At 43.6% G+C, this 14537-nt stretch overlaps 1 protein-coding gene across 1 annotated transcript in view; it reads left to right on the top strand.

The window, feature by feature from the left end:
* sema6bb (sema domain, transmembrane domain (TM), and cytoplasmic domain, (semaphorin) 6Bb) overlaps nt 1-14537 on the top strand; it is a 65200-nt gene that overhangs the window by 14961 nt on the left and 35702 nt on the right. Inside the window, exons 5-9 of the mRNA XM_061078457.1 lie at nt 2512-2610; nt 4304-4394; nt 5178-5297; nt 6671-6759; nt 7606-7823. Coding sequence (XP_060934440.1) covers nt 2512-2610; nt 4304-4394; nt 5178-5297; nt 6671-6759; nt 7606-7823 — 617 coding nt within the window. The remainder of the gene's footprint in view (nt 1-2511; nt 2611-4303; nt 4395-5177; nt 5298-6670; nt 6760-7605; nt 7824-14537) is intronic.

The following is a 14537-nucleotide window of genomic DNA, read 5'->3' as shown; positions in this document are numbered from 1 at the left end:
GCAAATGGAAATCGGAGCTCCATAGCCGTAATGTTGCAAAGGATCCAATCCTTGTTTTATCATGTGGTCACGAAGTGTTTCATTTTATGCGTACAAGCGCTGCCAATTGCCTACATTTGTGCAGTGGTTTGGCTCCTGGAAGTATTTACTCCCCTCTCCGAGTTGCTGGCAGTGGGACAGGGTTGTTATTAAGAGTGCTTCATCTGGCTTTGTGATTACAGCTCTGACCAAGCTGACAGACTGCAACCCCGCCGACAAGCAGCATGCAAATGATTCTCACACACGGGCACGCATCTGTGCTGTGATGCAGAAAAACACACATGCAAACACACACACACATGCACACACACATACACAGATGTATTCACCAGGCTTGCTGGAACACATGCTGTTATATGGTGGAATGACATATACTCATATCCAGCCACCGTCACGCCTCAATTTGTCACATAGTGCTGCGCCATTAGAAATTTACATCTCGCACTTGACACACCCCCTGCATCAAACGCACAAACACACACACACACACACAAAATCACTTGCTTCCCTCCTGTCTTTTTTTTGTCGTTGAAAAATGAGAACACTGCAGGGAGTGAAGTGGGAAGGTGGAGGGGCAGTGGGGGGAGCATCTGGAATAACATTCACCCGTATCTCAAATCACTGCTTTACTTCTGATCTCCCTCTATCACACACACACACACACACACACGCACACACACACGCACAAGTTTTTTCAACATACCTACCAACACCGCTTCTGCTCCAGCTCCTCTTCTCTTTCCGATGACATCAGTAGTGGGTTTGGTGTGGTGTGAGTGTGGGTTGGGGGTTGGGGGTTACAGAGTGGGTGCCATCCTGACTGGGAGACCACTTTGGGGAGGGGGGTTGCTGGCTGCTGGCCACCAGAGATCTACTGTACATCACCACTCACTCACTCTGCACTAACACACACAGGTGGCCGACTCAGCACTGCAAAAACAAACTGCTGTCAATACTTTGTGGATTTAAAGTCAAAGGTCAGAACTGGAATTTGGGCTTAAATGTCAGTGAAATCTCAGAGGGGATTTGGCCACCAAATCTCCAACATGCAGATTCACTGCTACTGTTGTTTGGGCTGTAGCCGTACAGTAAACTCTTGTTTACTGGCCTGACTGTTGTTGTTTTTCTACTTGAATACCTTCACCACCTCAGGCTGTAAACCTCTACATACACTTACACATAAAAAAAACTTAACTTAATTTTACTCCACAACTAATGATAACAATAAAGAAGAACCTGCAGTGAGAGGTCAAAGAAACTGTTTTAATTTGAAGGGGTCAGAAAACCAAAAAGTTAGGAATATAGCAATTAAAAAGTGTTCATAGCACAGGCTGTTTATATCTATGGATACAACGGCTTCCTAAAAGTGAAGCCAAAGTGGATTTATTTCTGCAATTTTGGTCATAAATCTCGCCTCCTCCATGTAAGTGGATGGTTCATGAAACAAACTGATAAGTAGTATTGATGTTTTTGATATTTCCTGCTACAAAAATTTGGTGAAAAATCATGATTGACAGCTGTTACCTTACTACCACAATTGCGCAGATGGCGGGGTTGGTATCTGGGATGATTTAGGTTCAATCTTCCAAATTTTTCGTGTCTTAATTATTTTTAATTATTCGTTTCTTACTTTGCATCCATCCATTGTCTATACCACTTATCCTTAAATGGTGTTGGGGGAGCTAGAGCCAATCCTACCCGACTATGGGCGGGTGTGGGTTTACTTTGCATCTCTCTCTTAATCAGACACACACACATAGACATATATAGGAGGTACATGATCCTGTGTTGTAGGTGCAGAGTCATGTTATCATCTCAACAATGTCAAGTGAACATCACTGAAACCTTTTCAATAATAATATCCATGAAGACACTGACGCCAGGAGATTAACTCGCAAATCTTTCTTTTTCTCTGTTTCATAAAAACCAACCTTCATAACTATCACTCACTGTGGAATAAAAGCAGTCATTAAGTCGTGTGGTGCTCACTCTCCTCCTCATTTCAAAGAATGAGCGTGGAATAATGAAAGTGTGACTCTGGTTTTTTAGTCATTAGGCGGGCATCATGGAGTCTGACACTTCATGGTGGAGAAATTAGTCTTCAAATCGGCTTCTTGTTTTGAAATCCAGAGCGTGGTATGGATTACCATCTGTCAATCATCAGCAGCTGTGTGTGTGTGTGTGTGTGTGTGTGTGTGTGCGTGTGCCTGTGTGAAAGAGTGTAGACACTTAAAGTCTCTGCAGGCTACGTTCAGACTGTATCAATCTGATTGACAGCGCTAATGGTGTGATAATTCTACACATCAGGCAACTGAAAAGCTTCATTTCACAGCACACGCTGGATAATCAGTCTCAAAAAATAAACTCACTTTTCCCTCTGTTCACTCCATCATTTTGCTTTTTCTTCTCCTCGCTTATACCCCTCCTGCATACTAAGCTTCTTACCTCTCTGTATTTCTGTCTTCCCCGCAGGATGAGTGCCGTAACTTCATGAAGGTGCTGCTCAGTAGACAAGGAGGCCTGTTTGTGTGCGGGACCAATGCCTTCAACCCGCTCTGCGCCAACTATACCGTAAGTAAAGACTGATCGTGCTCACACCTGCAGTCACAGCTTCCACCTGTTGTGGACCTGCGACTGGTCCAACCGGGCTTCATACAATCCATCCATCCATCCGTCCTTCCATCCATTATTTTCCTCTTGTCCGGCCTCAGGAGAAAATTTATTTTTGCGGCTGGTATTTGGTTCTTCGTTCTTTTGGTCACTACCCAGAGCTCATGAGCATACATGAGGGTTTATGTGTAGATTGACCCGTAAATGGAAACCCTTACCTTTAACAACAGTCAGGTACAATGCCTGCATTAATGCTGACTTACCCATATTTTCAGAGAAGAGGCCTCGCTTCCCTTATGAAATTAGCATGTCTGTCCCGGTGACAATTCACAGCTTGATTAAAGTTGTTTGTTTGCGGCGGCGGCGTTGACTTTCTCTTCAGGAACCGTTTATCCGAGTTGTCTGGCAGCTACACTGCCTCGCTTTCCTGAGATACAACAGTTGTCGTTTCCCGGTGGTTAAACTTTGTGGTCTGCCAAGCTTGTTATCATCAAGTCGGAGAAGGCGGATAACCAAGACAAACACAAAAGAGGGAGAGAAGAGGAAGAGAAGCGTATTCAGTGATTAAGGGCTGTGCAGACGTGACTTGTTTGCCTGATTTGTTCTCATTTGCTCGTGGTTAAGAAAGAAAATCCACTCCGCAGTAGAAGGCAGGTGTTAAAGAGACACCGGGGTTCAAGCTGTTGACTCAACTGATTCAAGCAAACTAGAGTGTACGAATAATTCCTCCTCATAAACACATATCAGACTCCGAATGTGTGCATCCATTCAGCACCTGGTTCCTTCACCGTTCACCTCCCGACCAATCCCTGTCTCGCTCAATTACGGTAACAATCTCAAACTCGAGGAGGAAAAACCACACATAAATATTAATCAAGGCCTCGGTTGATTTCACAATCCTCCAGCAGGAATATTAAATAAGGGATGAAGAGGGCAGTTGAAAAGGAGAAAAATATTCCCTTCACTATCAAAGGCTTTTTTTCAGATAAGTGTTGTTTTCAGTCTTTCACATTTCAAACAACAGTGCCACACTGAGACACGTAGCTCTACCTGGCCTATTATCTGTCAGCCACTAATGACAATTCTACATCAGCGTACAACACACCTGTCTCCTGCCTGATAGGCTCTACGCCTTTTTCTCCAGGGACTAGTTAGTGATGCTAGCGACTATTTTATTTATAGCCAGGGTTTTAATGAAATGACACATATCAAATATTTCATTCTCAGCCTCGGATGTGAATTACACTGCAGGGATAGTTTGCTTGAGTTTTTATTTATTTTCAAGTTAATGTGTTGTGAATGTGTTTTTGAAGAGAGAGACGCAATGTCCTGATCCGTATGTGTGTGTATTTGTGTGCGAGAGCAGATAACTTGTTTGAATCGTCAGTGTGACTTCATGTGTGTGTATGCCTGGACCCCAGTGTGTCTGTGTGTGTTTATCTGTGTTATTTATGTATGAGAATGCGTCTCATGTTGTTGCTGCCGTGCCTAATTGCCACCAGTGAATCATTAGTTTGCACTTACGGTAACACTCCCTAATTGCCGTTCTCTGGTGCCTTGTTTTCACAAGCTTTCACGTAGCCACAATGTTTGGAGTCGGTTGATTGATGCGTGCGTATGCGTGTGTGCATTTTATGTTTGTGCGTGCTTACAGGGAGACACTCTGGAGATGGTTGGAGACACGGTCAGTGGGATGGCGAGATGCCCTTACGACCCCAAACATGCCAGCGTAGCTCTGTTTGCAGGTAAGTCCTCTTGTTTTAGGACGTTTTCCCACCATGTGGTTTGTTCTGGACCTTTAGACTTTTCAGTTTAGTTTAAACCAAAATAACAGGTGTGAAAAGTGCCTCAGACCACATTCTCAACTGACGGACCAACATTTAGAGTTTCTCTGGAAGGAAGTTCAAACATCAATAAACGACATAAGAAGAGATAGAAGCGGAAGAGCCTTGCAGGATTGCTTGGTGGCTTGCTGCCTCTGACACCATATTGTTTGAATGAAGATGATGCTCCTTTTGCTGGTGGTAATACGATAATGATGGTTCAGTTTTAGTGGCCACAGCAATGACATCAATATCATTGATAAACATCATTGTTCCTCCGTGAAAGACATTCTGATGCTTGAAACCAATACATACAAACTGCACATTTGTGATTCTTCATCAGAATCAAACACTGCACTATAATCAGATAGACAGTCATATTACTGAAACTGTAGGGAGCCATTACTGTTCTGCCATCAGCACATTATCTCATATTAACAGGCTGGAGGTTGTTTCTCTCATGTGTGTGGCAGAGCTGCAGAGTCATAATTATGTTACTACAATTGCATTGTTTTCTGGTCACTCATGTTTATGATGCAGGTCTCTGACAAAACTGTAACAATTACTCCACTTTTATTGTTTGTGGTTACCCTGTTGCATTGGCAGACTGTCCAGCTCATTAGTATGTGTGTGTGTGTGTGTGTGTGTGTGTGTGTGTGTGTGTGTGTGTGTGTGCGTGTGGTTGCTTTTATTCTGTGTCCGCAGAGAGGAACCTGTTTACAGCTACAGTGACTGACTTCCTGGCCATTGATGCAGTGATCTATCGCAGCCTTGGGGACAGTCAAGCTCTGCGCACCGTCAAGCACGACTCCAAGTGGTTCAGAGGTACCTGTATATGTGCGTGTGTGTGTGTGTACTTGTACTTATATGTTTCTGAGGACCATTTTGAGTAAAGCTCCTACAGGGTGAGGACACTTTGGCTGGTCTTCACTATTTCAAAGGGCTGCTTGCAGGTTAAGGTCAGGGGTCAGGGGCAAGGGAATGCATTATGCCAATGTCTGTCCTTACTCAGGTAAAAGTGCAGGAATCTATATGTGTGTGTGCTTTCGTTGTTGTCAAAGTGTGTTTTAACAAGTGTTTGTACATTACTGTTGTTTTCTCAAGTACGTCTCCTCGTCAGCATCGTGCCTGTTGTTGTTGTTGTTTGTAAGAGACAGATGGGTTGAGTGGGCGTCCACAACACTTAGTAGAAAACAGGATCAATATGTGTCAGTAGCAGAGGGCTGAGTCAGCAGGCTGACAACTCTGTGTTCAGGTCACTGGACATGAAGCTGTCAAACCTTCTGCTTCTTGACAGAATGTGGACCGTAGGCTGTATATAAAGATGCATGACATGACCGCTTACCAAAACTGAGGCCTGCAGTATATATCATAAATCCTGCTTCCTCCACAGTGGATATCGAGGCCAAGACTGTCTTTCTTTTACTGTACCAAAGACTGATTACAGTTTGACTCGTTTCTAAGATCACAAGAGTTGAACGTTTCTCCACACAAAACGCAAACACTGATACTCTTTTAGGTGTTTTAGGTCCAGGCAACATTTTGGCCAATCTCTATTAACAGCTATGTGCAGGTGATGAAGAGAAATTAAAGAGCAGATGCATTTTGGTCATGCATGTGCACTGAAACTAAAATGTCAAAGTTTTTCGTGAAGATGGTGCCTGTCATTAAAGGCAGCTCTTATCACACTGATGCATGTTCAAGTGTTTATTTTTAAAAGAGGAGGAAACACCATGATTGACATCTCTGGATAGAGTGAGAAAATGGAGACTCATTGTCCATCTTCATATAGAGTCTTTGGTCTGGACCATCCACATCAGGGTCAGTCTGCAGTCTGACCTGATGATGAAAATTGGATTGTCCCAAATAGACAATAATAGACAAACAGGTTGCAGCTGGTCCCGGGTGTATCAGCACCAAAATGCAAAGCGTGAAACTCTTTTCTCAGAAACATCAGGGAGTCATAATGCGCTTATTGTTTGGTGTGAAATCCCCTTTCAGCATGTAATGAAATTAAGCATGGCCTCTGCCACATCCTCTATGCCCTCATGTCGCCTCAGTGTCATTGGAGTGAATGATGAGCATGCACATGGAGGCACTTTTTGCTAAATGCTATACTCTCAACATCAATCTACGTTATATCCAACTTTTACCACCTACTTCCCTCTCTCAAACTATTTCTCTCTCTCACACTACAGAGCCATATTTTGTCAATGCTGTGGAGTGGGGACCTCACATCTACTTCTTCTTCAGAGAGATAGCCATGGAGTTCAATTACCTAGAAAAGGTAAAAGTCATCCACTTTCTTCCTGTGAACTTTCCGTATTCACACAAAAGGAGCCACTGGTCCTTTCAAATCATCTTTTGAAAGCACTGCAGAGGCCCATGTGAATGTGTGGTTAGGATGCATCACCATTATAGAAGAGCCCAGTCAAATATCTCTCTGCTGCAATCATTTGACTGTGAATATCAACTCCTCCCACAGCTACACTGACCTTTCATCCTTGTATTTGTTTGTCTGCATATCTAATCCAACAAACCATGGTCAGAGCAAACAACTCTTTGTCTGTATTAACCTCAGAAAAGCCTTTTTTTTTTACAGCGACTCTGTTTATTTCCTCCCTCTGCCAGAGCTGGGTATACATATTAATGAAAAAAATTTATATTCGCAGCATCAGCAAACCCATCGTAATTGTAAATTATCATTTAACATTGATGGGGGGAGAAGTGCTCGCGGAAGGTCCACAGTTTTGCAGAAAACAGAGAAAATGGACACCTAAAATGCATCACCATTGTGTGGACGATTGTGTTCAAAGAACGGTTTTGACATGCACTGACATTTTCATGAATAATTGATAAAACATTTACCATAATAAAACAACGATCCGTCAAAACAGGGTTGCCGTAACACAAATAGCATGTAAGTGACTCTTCAGAGATACCATGCAGTCGGAAATTGGCTTTTAAATGTACCTTTTTTGAAGATGAAAGCTGAAGTTCGTGAAACACTTTTGATCCTTCACACCTCATTACTGACATTGTATGTGAGCTGCAGCAAGGCGATGCTTATCAATGAATTGCAAATGCGATGTATATTCTTCACACTTATTTCTGTGCCTTCTTTTTATTTTAGGTGATGGTGTCGCGTGTGGCCCGGGTGTGCAAACGGGACCAGGGCGGGTCTCAGCGTGTTCTGGAGAAGCAGTGGACGTCGTTCATAAAGGCTCGTCTGAACTGCTCCGTCCCCGGTGATTCCCACTTCTACTTCAACCTGCTCCACTCCACCAGTCCCATCATCAGGATGCACGGCAGGGACATCATCCTGGGCGTGTTCTCCACACCATCTAACAGGTACAACACACACATAAAGAGAGTAGAAACATAGTGATCGCGTGATGATCCTTCGTTACACGTACTCGACCAATTGAGTCAGTTTCAGCTGTCAATCATTACATTTTACGCTGGTTTTATAGCATCAAATACCTAATTACCAAACTTACTGGGGGGAAAAACCTGAAACCTACATCATAACATGCAAACATCTTTAACAATAATTCATTTGATGTGTACTTTGACATTTTGTTTGTCCATGTTTCATCACCTATCATGGAGGATGCAGGATGTATTAACTATACTACAGTCAGCCCCCAGGGGGTGATCAAGGTGCTTTGGCTTCACTCTTGGGTAGCTATTTTATTGAATCTTTATATACAGTCTGGGATTTGAAGTGTTCACCCATTGTAGCTCCAGCATAATTGTTTGTTTTTGCGCAAACTTGCCGTTCAGGCGTTCAAGCTGACACAATATGAGGATTTATTTTGACTTAAATGGAAATATAATTCTATAATTACAGCTACTACTTATTACTAATCCACAATCTTTGCACATAACCCTCAAGCAAGAGCAGATCCTGATAATCAATACCCAGCATTTTGGTCTTCAAATAAGAAGCTTTATCTGTTTGCTTATATGTGCGTGCTACACAGAGAAAATTAGGAAATACTCAGACATAGAGAGACATCTTGACATACTTCCAATGGAGACTGGGATAGACACCCGTGGCGAAGCTGCACTCACGGCTCACCTTGAAAATTTAGCGGACCACCATAGTTTGTTCCCTCACAGCTGAAGTCAGAGAGAGCGAGGCCTGCGGGACAGGCGAAGCTCCAGAGGAAAGAAAGAGGCTGTGAGGAGGTGCAGAGGTCAAAATTGTGGGGTGCAGAGTAATTGAAGACACATGGGACGCTTTCATTGAGGACAAAGGGGTGATTTTCTGAGAGACAAGATTAAATTGAAAAAAGGTGAGAGGGAAGGAGGGGCGAGGCGAGGGGAGGGGAGAGATGCTTCCTGGTAAATGGGGGATTATTGGAGAATGAGGTTATTTGTGGAGGCGAACACGACTCTACTGACAGACCGGAGACAAACTTGAACAACAGAGTGAAGAAAGGAATGAAAAAAGGTTTATTTATATGAGCTATACAGTACTAATTATAGAGATATATTAAACAGATGAAAGATTTTAGCTCCAAAGCCTGATTCACACAATTTCAGCCCAATTTTCCAGTTGCAAGTCGCAGATAAAAAACCCTGATCTGCACTCAATCAGCTTCCGCCAATCTGTATGTGTGAACTCTTTAAAGACGCAATTTGAGAGGCTCGCCCACTCGTCGCAGACATGTCGCTGACAACTCCAGCAAATCAGAGCACAGGATGAAGTGAAAGTAGTGGTGAGGGGCTCCCGGATTTTTCACCAAGCTCATGTATTTAATCGAGGAAATCCAGCAATAACCATTTGTGTGAGAGACAGGTTAACACAAATTCAGCTCGGTTCAGATTCAGCCAGAAAAAAATAGAAAACCCGTTGGATTCGAGGTTGGGATCTGTGGTTTCAAGCAGGAAAATGCAACCGGAGCCCCTCTCCATTCTTTACTAACTGTGATGTCCACTGAACTCATCTCCTCTGCAGTCTGTCATTTTCTGAGCAAGACTCCCAATCACAAGACAGCAAGTTGTGTAGTGTGAACTCAGCTTAAACTCGCACAAAATTTCACAAGTAAATTCAATGTGCGATAGTTCCTCTTTTATCAGGACCGAATAAACAAGATGTGTTTGATTCCCATGTCTCTACCTTGGAGCATTAATCTGCTTATCGTGCTTTGTTTGAAGATGCCGACGCAGAAAATGTTGTGATTAATTTATAGAAACATGCAATTTCCAGACTTACTATAGCTTTTTTTAAGAAGCTCATTCCAGTTTGTGTATTTGAAGGAACATCGTCCATGTGTCTTCCAAGCTGCAAAAACAGAAACCAATACTGTGTGCTTTAAAATAAAGTAGAGCTATATTGAAGTCTAAGTGGCTCAAATCATAGAAAAGAACTCAGTCTACTTTTCTGTGATGGCCCACTCATCTTACACCACCTTAATGGCCCTGTTACTACTTAGTCTGTCTGGTGGAGCAAGCACATTATAGCAGACTACTACAACTGCCTGCTATTCGACTCTTGTGGAGAATCGATGCAGTCTTTCACTTAATTGCAGCCAACAATAACTACTACCTGTCATTTGTTCCACTACAATGCCATCCCTTTGTTTTCAGGATTAGAATAAAAAGCTTTGTACCAGTTGCAGGACAGTGTCTCAAAGCACTGGAGCTTACGGCTGTCCTGTAACAGACATGCAGAGAAGGAGGAGAATGAAAGAGTGAGACAGTGAGCAAGTTGATGTGAAAGGATGGATGAGACGGAGGAGAGTGACGGAGACGGCAGACAGGAGGCGGAGAGACAGACGAGAAGCTCAAGGACAAGGAAGTCAATAATGGACAACACGTGCATCCCTGAGATCTAAAAGTGTTTCATCAGCTGCATCTTATCCGTGTGTTTGGAAAAGGCTATGCTGCGAGAGGGGGCCACTGCCTGCAGAGATAGACGGGTGCCTCACACACACACACACACACACACACACACACACATATATACAGACACACACACTCCCGCTTTCATACTCAAACACACATTTGCACAAACACACTTACAATGGTTCCCAGATAACAGCTTTTGCCACAAAAGAGAACCAGCTGAAAAAACACACATACACACACGCACACCTGCTGCTACTGGGTCCTTTTTTAAATAACTCCCAGGTAAAACAGAGAGCCAGGGAGGTTTAGATGGATGGATAAGGAGACGTGTGATGAAGCAAAATGAGCACAAAGAGAAACAGAGAATGTGTGAGGTGAGCTGCAGAGCTCCCACAGGTCCCACGTGGCCCCCTGTGCCACACCAGCTAAGTGCTCGCCAGACAAATTGCTTTGGCTGGCAGCGTGCAATGAAAACAGCGTGAAACAGGGCCTGCGAGTGGAGGAATAGCTATATTCTTTCCTGCCATTTGGCCCCATGCAGCAACTGTGGGGCTGTGGTGTGAGAACGACAGGACGGAGTCAAGGTTTTACTGATGATCTCTGTCTGTGGGGTACGGCTCTCTGCAGTTACTCACCCCCCCCCCTGCGCCCACATGCTTCGGGGATAATTTTACAGCCACATACCAGCTCCTGAACTGTTCTGGAATTGCATATGGGGTTCTTTTACCCGATGTGTCCAGTGTACGAACCCCCCCCCGTTTGCCAATTCCTTTGTGCATCCACCTCCAAAGCCCCAGGCCCTTCCTCTCGTAGGGGAATGAAAGAAGAGCTTGGATTTCTCACTGAGAGCCTTCTGCACTCACACTCCTGATGCTCAAGAGGTCAAGGAGACACAGAGAGGAACAGTATGACGGAAACGTTTTTTTTTCCTCCGTTGCAATTCAAATAAGTAGTTACATTTTGAAAGAAGAGCAGCAGGATGTCAAATGGAAATCTTCCCATCATCCTGCTGGTATTAAAAACAAACAATTCTCCTCATTCAGGTATTGTTATGGCAGCTGAAAACATCTATGGCTGCTGCAATTGGCTGAAGTGGGCTCATTAGGCTTAATGGAGTTGTGCAGGAATGCAAGGAAAACATCCCATGCGAAGCAAAGTAAATCTAGTGCCTGCTGAGAGCGGGGAGGCCATGTTTGTTTTTGCTCGTAAAGAATCTCATGTGACAGGGTCAGACAGCAGAATGTCCCTCTGGGAAAACAAGGCAGAGGACGGGGGAATTAGGAGGACAAGGAGCAGGAGGGGAACAGGTTACTGTGCCAGGAGGAGGACAGCAAAGTGGGAAGATCCATAGATGTGCAAGCTATCCTTCCTGGGCCCACAAGTAGAGAAGGCAATAGGATACATGGAAGCGTAGCTACCTGCCCGACATAGAAATGGGTACTGGAAAGGAAAACCAAGGTACATACAGAGTTGTTACAGAAGTTTTAGTTAGTTCACATGGGCTAGGATAGTCAAATTATGGAGAAAAGAGAATACCCCATGGGTAAGAGGTCAAGAAAAACCATGAAAAACTGGGTTACTTGGATAAAATATATAAAATATATCAGGCTGGAGTTTTTTGGAGAACAGATGAAAGTAATAACACGATGGAATAATATTAAAAATAAAGTTTTGAAGTTCCCATAGTGCAGAGGGTCTGGAATCCAAGGCCTAATTATACATGAATGTTTTTTTGATACTGTTTCATCACAGCTAAAAAACGAGTTCTGTAAAAACTGTTAAACAAGCCAACAACTCTGGGATGTTTTTATTATAGGTTTCATGTAAACGAGTCAGATGTGTTAATATAGGCTGGGAATGGGCTGTACATTGGTCAACTATCAAGCTCTTTACTGTTTTACAGAAGTAAATGAGAGTTCAATTAAATTCAATTTAAGATTAAGAATTAAACAGAAGAAAGGTCTTTGGTTCTTCAACCCCAGTAAGAAGTGGAACACAATGATTTGGCTGCCTGGGTTATGAAGGACACTTTCTCGCCAAAGTCCAGACACTTGTGCCAGTGATGAGGAATGGAGCATGAAGATGGGACGTCTCAAGAAATCTTATGATTGGACATTTAAAGGGAGATTACCTGGTACCCAGAGTTGAGGTGGTGCAGGGGCCCAGAACCGATCAGCTGGATGTCGGCAGGGAGAGAGAACATTTTCAACTTTGACAACCTACAGCTGATCGGCTCAAGGCAAGCGTGTGAGGTTGTGATTGGATTAAAAGAGCGAATGAGCTGATACAACGTCGAGATAGCGATTTCTTGGAGGAATGTGCAAGAAGACAATATTACTGGCTGAACTTCCTTATAGCTTTATTATAAGAATATTGACCCCTCTGATTCCCCCTGTGCTTTACATTAAACATATAGTTTGATATCCTGGGAACGCAGTTTATTTTCTTTTACAAAGTTGTTTTTCTATCGATATCACTTAGCCACTGCTCCTGCCCAAGAAAGAGTCTGGCACATATAACTACCTGTGAAACTACAATGTGTTATTTTTACACCTCAGCTTTTCTACCTTAGCAAGAATAAAGCGTGTTGATTAGTCAGCTGTGGAGGTGCAAGTATAGGCAGATTTCTTCACATTTAGAAAGAGACAAAAGTTTTCCCTTTGTTTTCTTTGCTGAGGCAAAGCATCATATTTACCTCACAGATATGAGAGCCAGATCAATCTTCTCATTCAACTCTGCCAAAAAAACAAATAAGTGCATTTTCCAACCCTGTCTATAAAATGCCGGTGGAGCTTTTATCTGCAGAAAAAACATAAAAACATTTTGGGTCATTAATTTAATGCCATCTGCAACTCCTCTTCCATGAAGTCAGTCAATCTGGTCGACAGACACGGAATCCTTGAGTATAAAACATTTCAGATCATGAAAAGTAAAAGAGAATTTATAAAAGAAGTATTTGAAATGGTTCAATCCAAGAGTGTAAAAAACAGATAAACAAATTTAACATTTGACTTAATAAAATGTATAGTCCTCGTGCATTCGATTCAAACCTCTCAAAAGGTAATTTTATACTTTATTTACAATGACTGTGATATATAGTTAATTTCAAGTCTCTAGTTAAAGGCTTGAGTTGATACTCCTCAGACTTCTACCTTCTCCTCTTCCTCTTCCTCGCCCACCCCTCGGAGGCATCGTGTGTCCGTGAGGCCTGTGTTAATCCCAGCCGTCAGAGAGCTTGTTAAATGTTGAGGAGGTAGTTTAAACTCCACACTCTCTCAAATGGACAGCGCACGTATCTCGCCTGTCACTCAGCCTCAGTCAAGGAGAAAGACTGAAGGAAGGACAAATTCCGACGGACAGAGAGAGGAACAAGGAAAATGTGAAAGTAAACAAAGGGAAGTGGTCTCATGTGGAGGGAGACTGAGAGGATGATTGAAAATGAGATATGTGTACAAGAAATTGCATGTTGACATAATCGCTTGAGAGAATACTTCAGAGGGAGAGTTAGAATAATTTAAAAAAGAGGAGAAAACAGCCCGAGGCCTTTTGGCTCACTTCTGTCGGACACACAGAGCTACACCGGGGCAAACCCAGTGACCTGAAGCAACAGAGAACAGGAGAGTCGGGGGGGGGGGGGGGGTGGGAAGATATAGCGAAAGGAAGCCAAGCTGGCATCAACGAGGAGCTGGCAGACGTGTCACACCTAACATCTGGTGCCCGCCGTCTTGAGAGAGACGCGGTTGACGTGGAGTGATCCGCCGCCCTGGCCAGGGTTTGAGTCACATCCCTGCCTATGAATGATAAGCGCTGTGGGAGGGGGCCTGACCTGATCAAATGGCACATCAGGAGACCGGCGCCCCGCTGCAGCCGCGATGCCTGAGGCGATGCCTTCCCAAACAAACAAAACAGGCTTTTTCGAAAAGGGCGGTCAAGAGAAACACCGCTCAGCTTGGTTCATAATGACGGGGGCACAGACCCTCAAATCTCCAGTTGGACTTTTTGATGAAATACAAAGAAAACAGAGGGTGTGTGGGCTTCATGCAGCAGCAGGCGGCAGGTGACTCAGCCTCTCAGGTGTTTTTTAAATGCGTATGTACAGCGGGGGTATACACACTTAGTCTCCAGCTCTCACACCACAATCACCATTACTCATTGATGAGGACACTTTCAGAGCAGAGAGTTGAGTCTTGGAGCAGGAAGCGAGGG

Source organism: Limanda limanda, chromosome 9 (genome assembly GCF_963576545.1).
Source record: "Limanda limanda chromosome 9, fLimLim1.1, whole genome shotgun sequence".
Classification (NCBI taxonomy): domain Eukaryota; kingdom Metazoa; phylum Chordata; class Actinopteri; order Pleuronectiformes; family Pleuronectidae; genus Limanda; species Limanda limanda.
The sequence above is the reverse complement of the archived record's forward strand: the minus strand, read 5'-3'. Positions and strand labels throughout refer to the sequence as shown.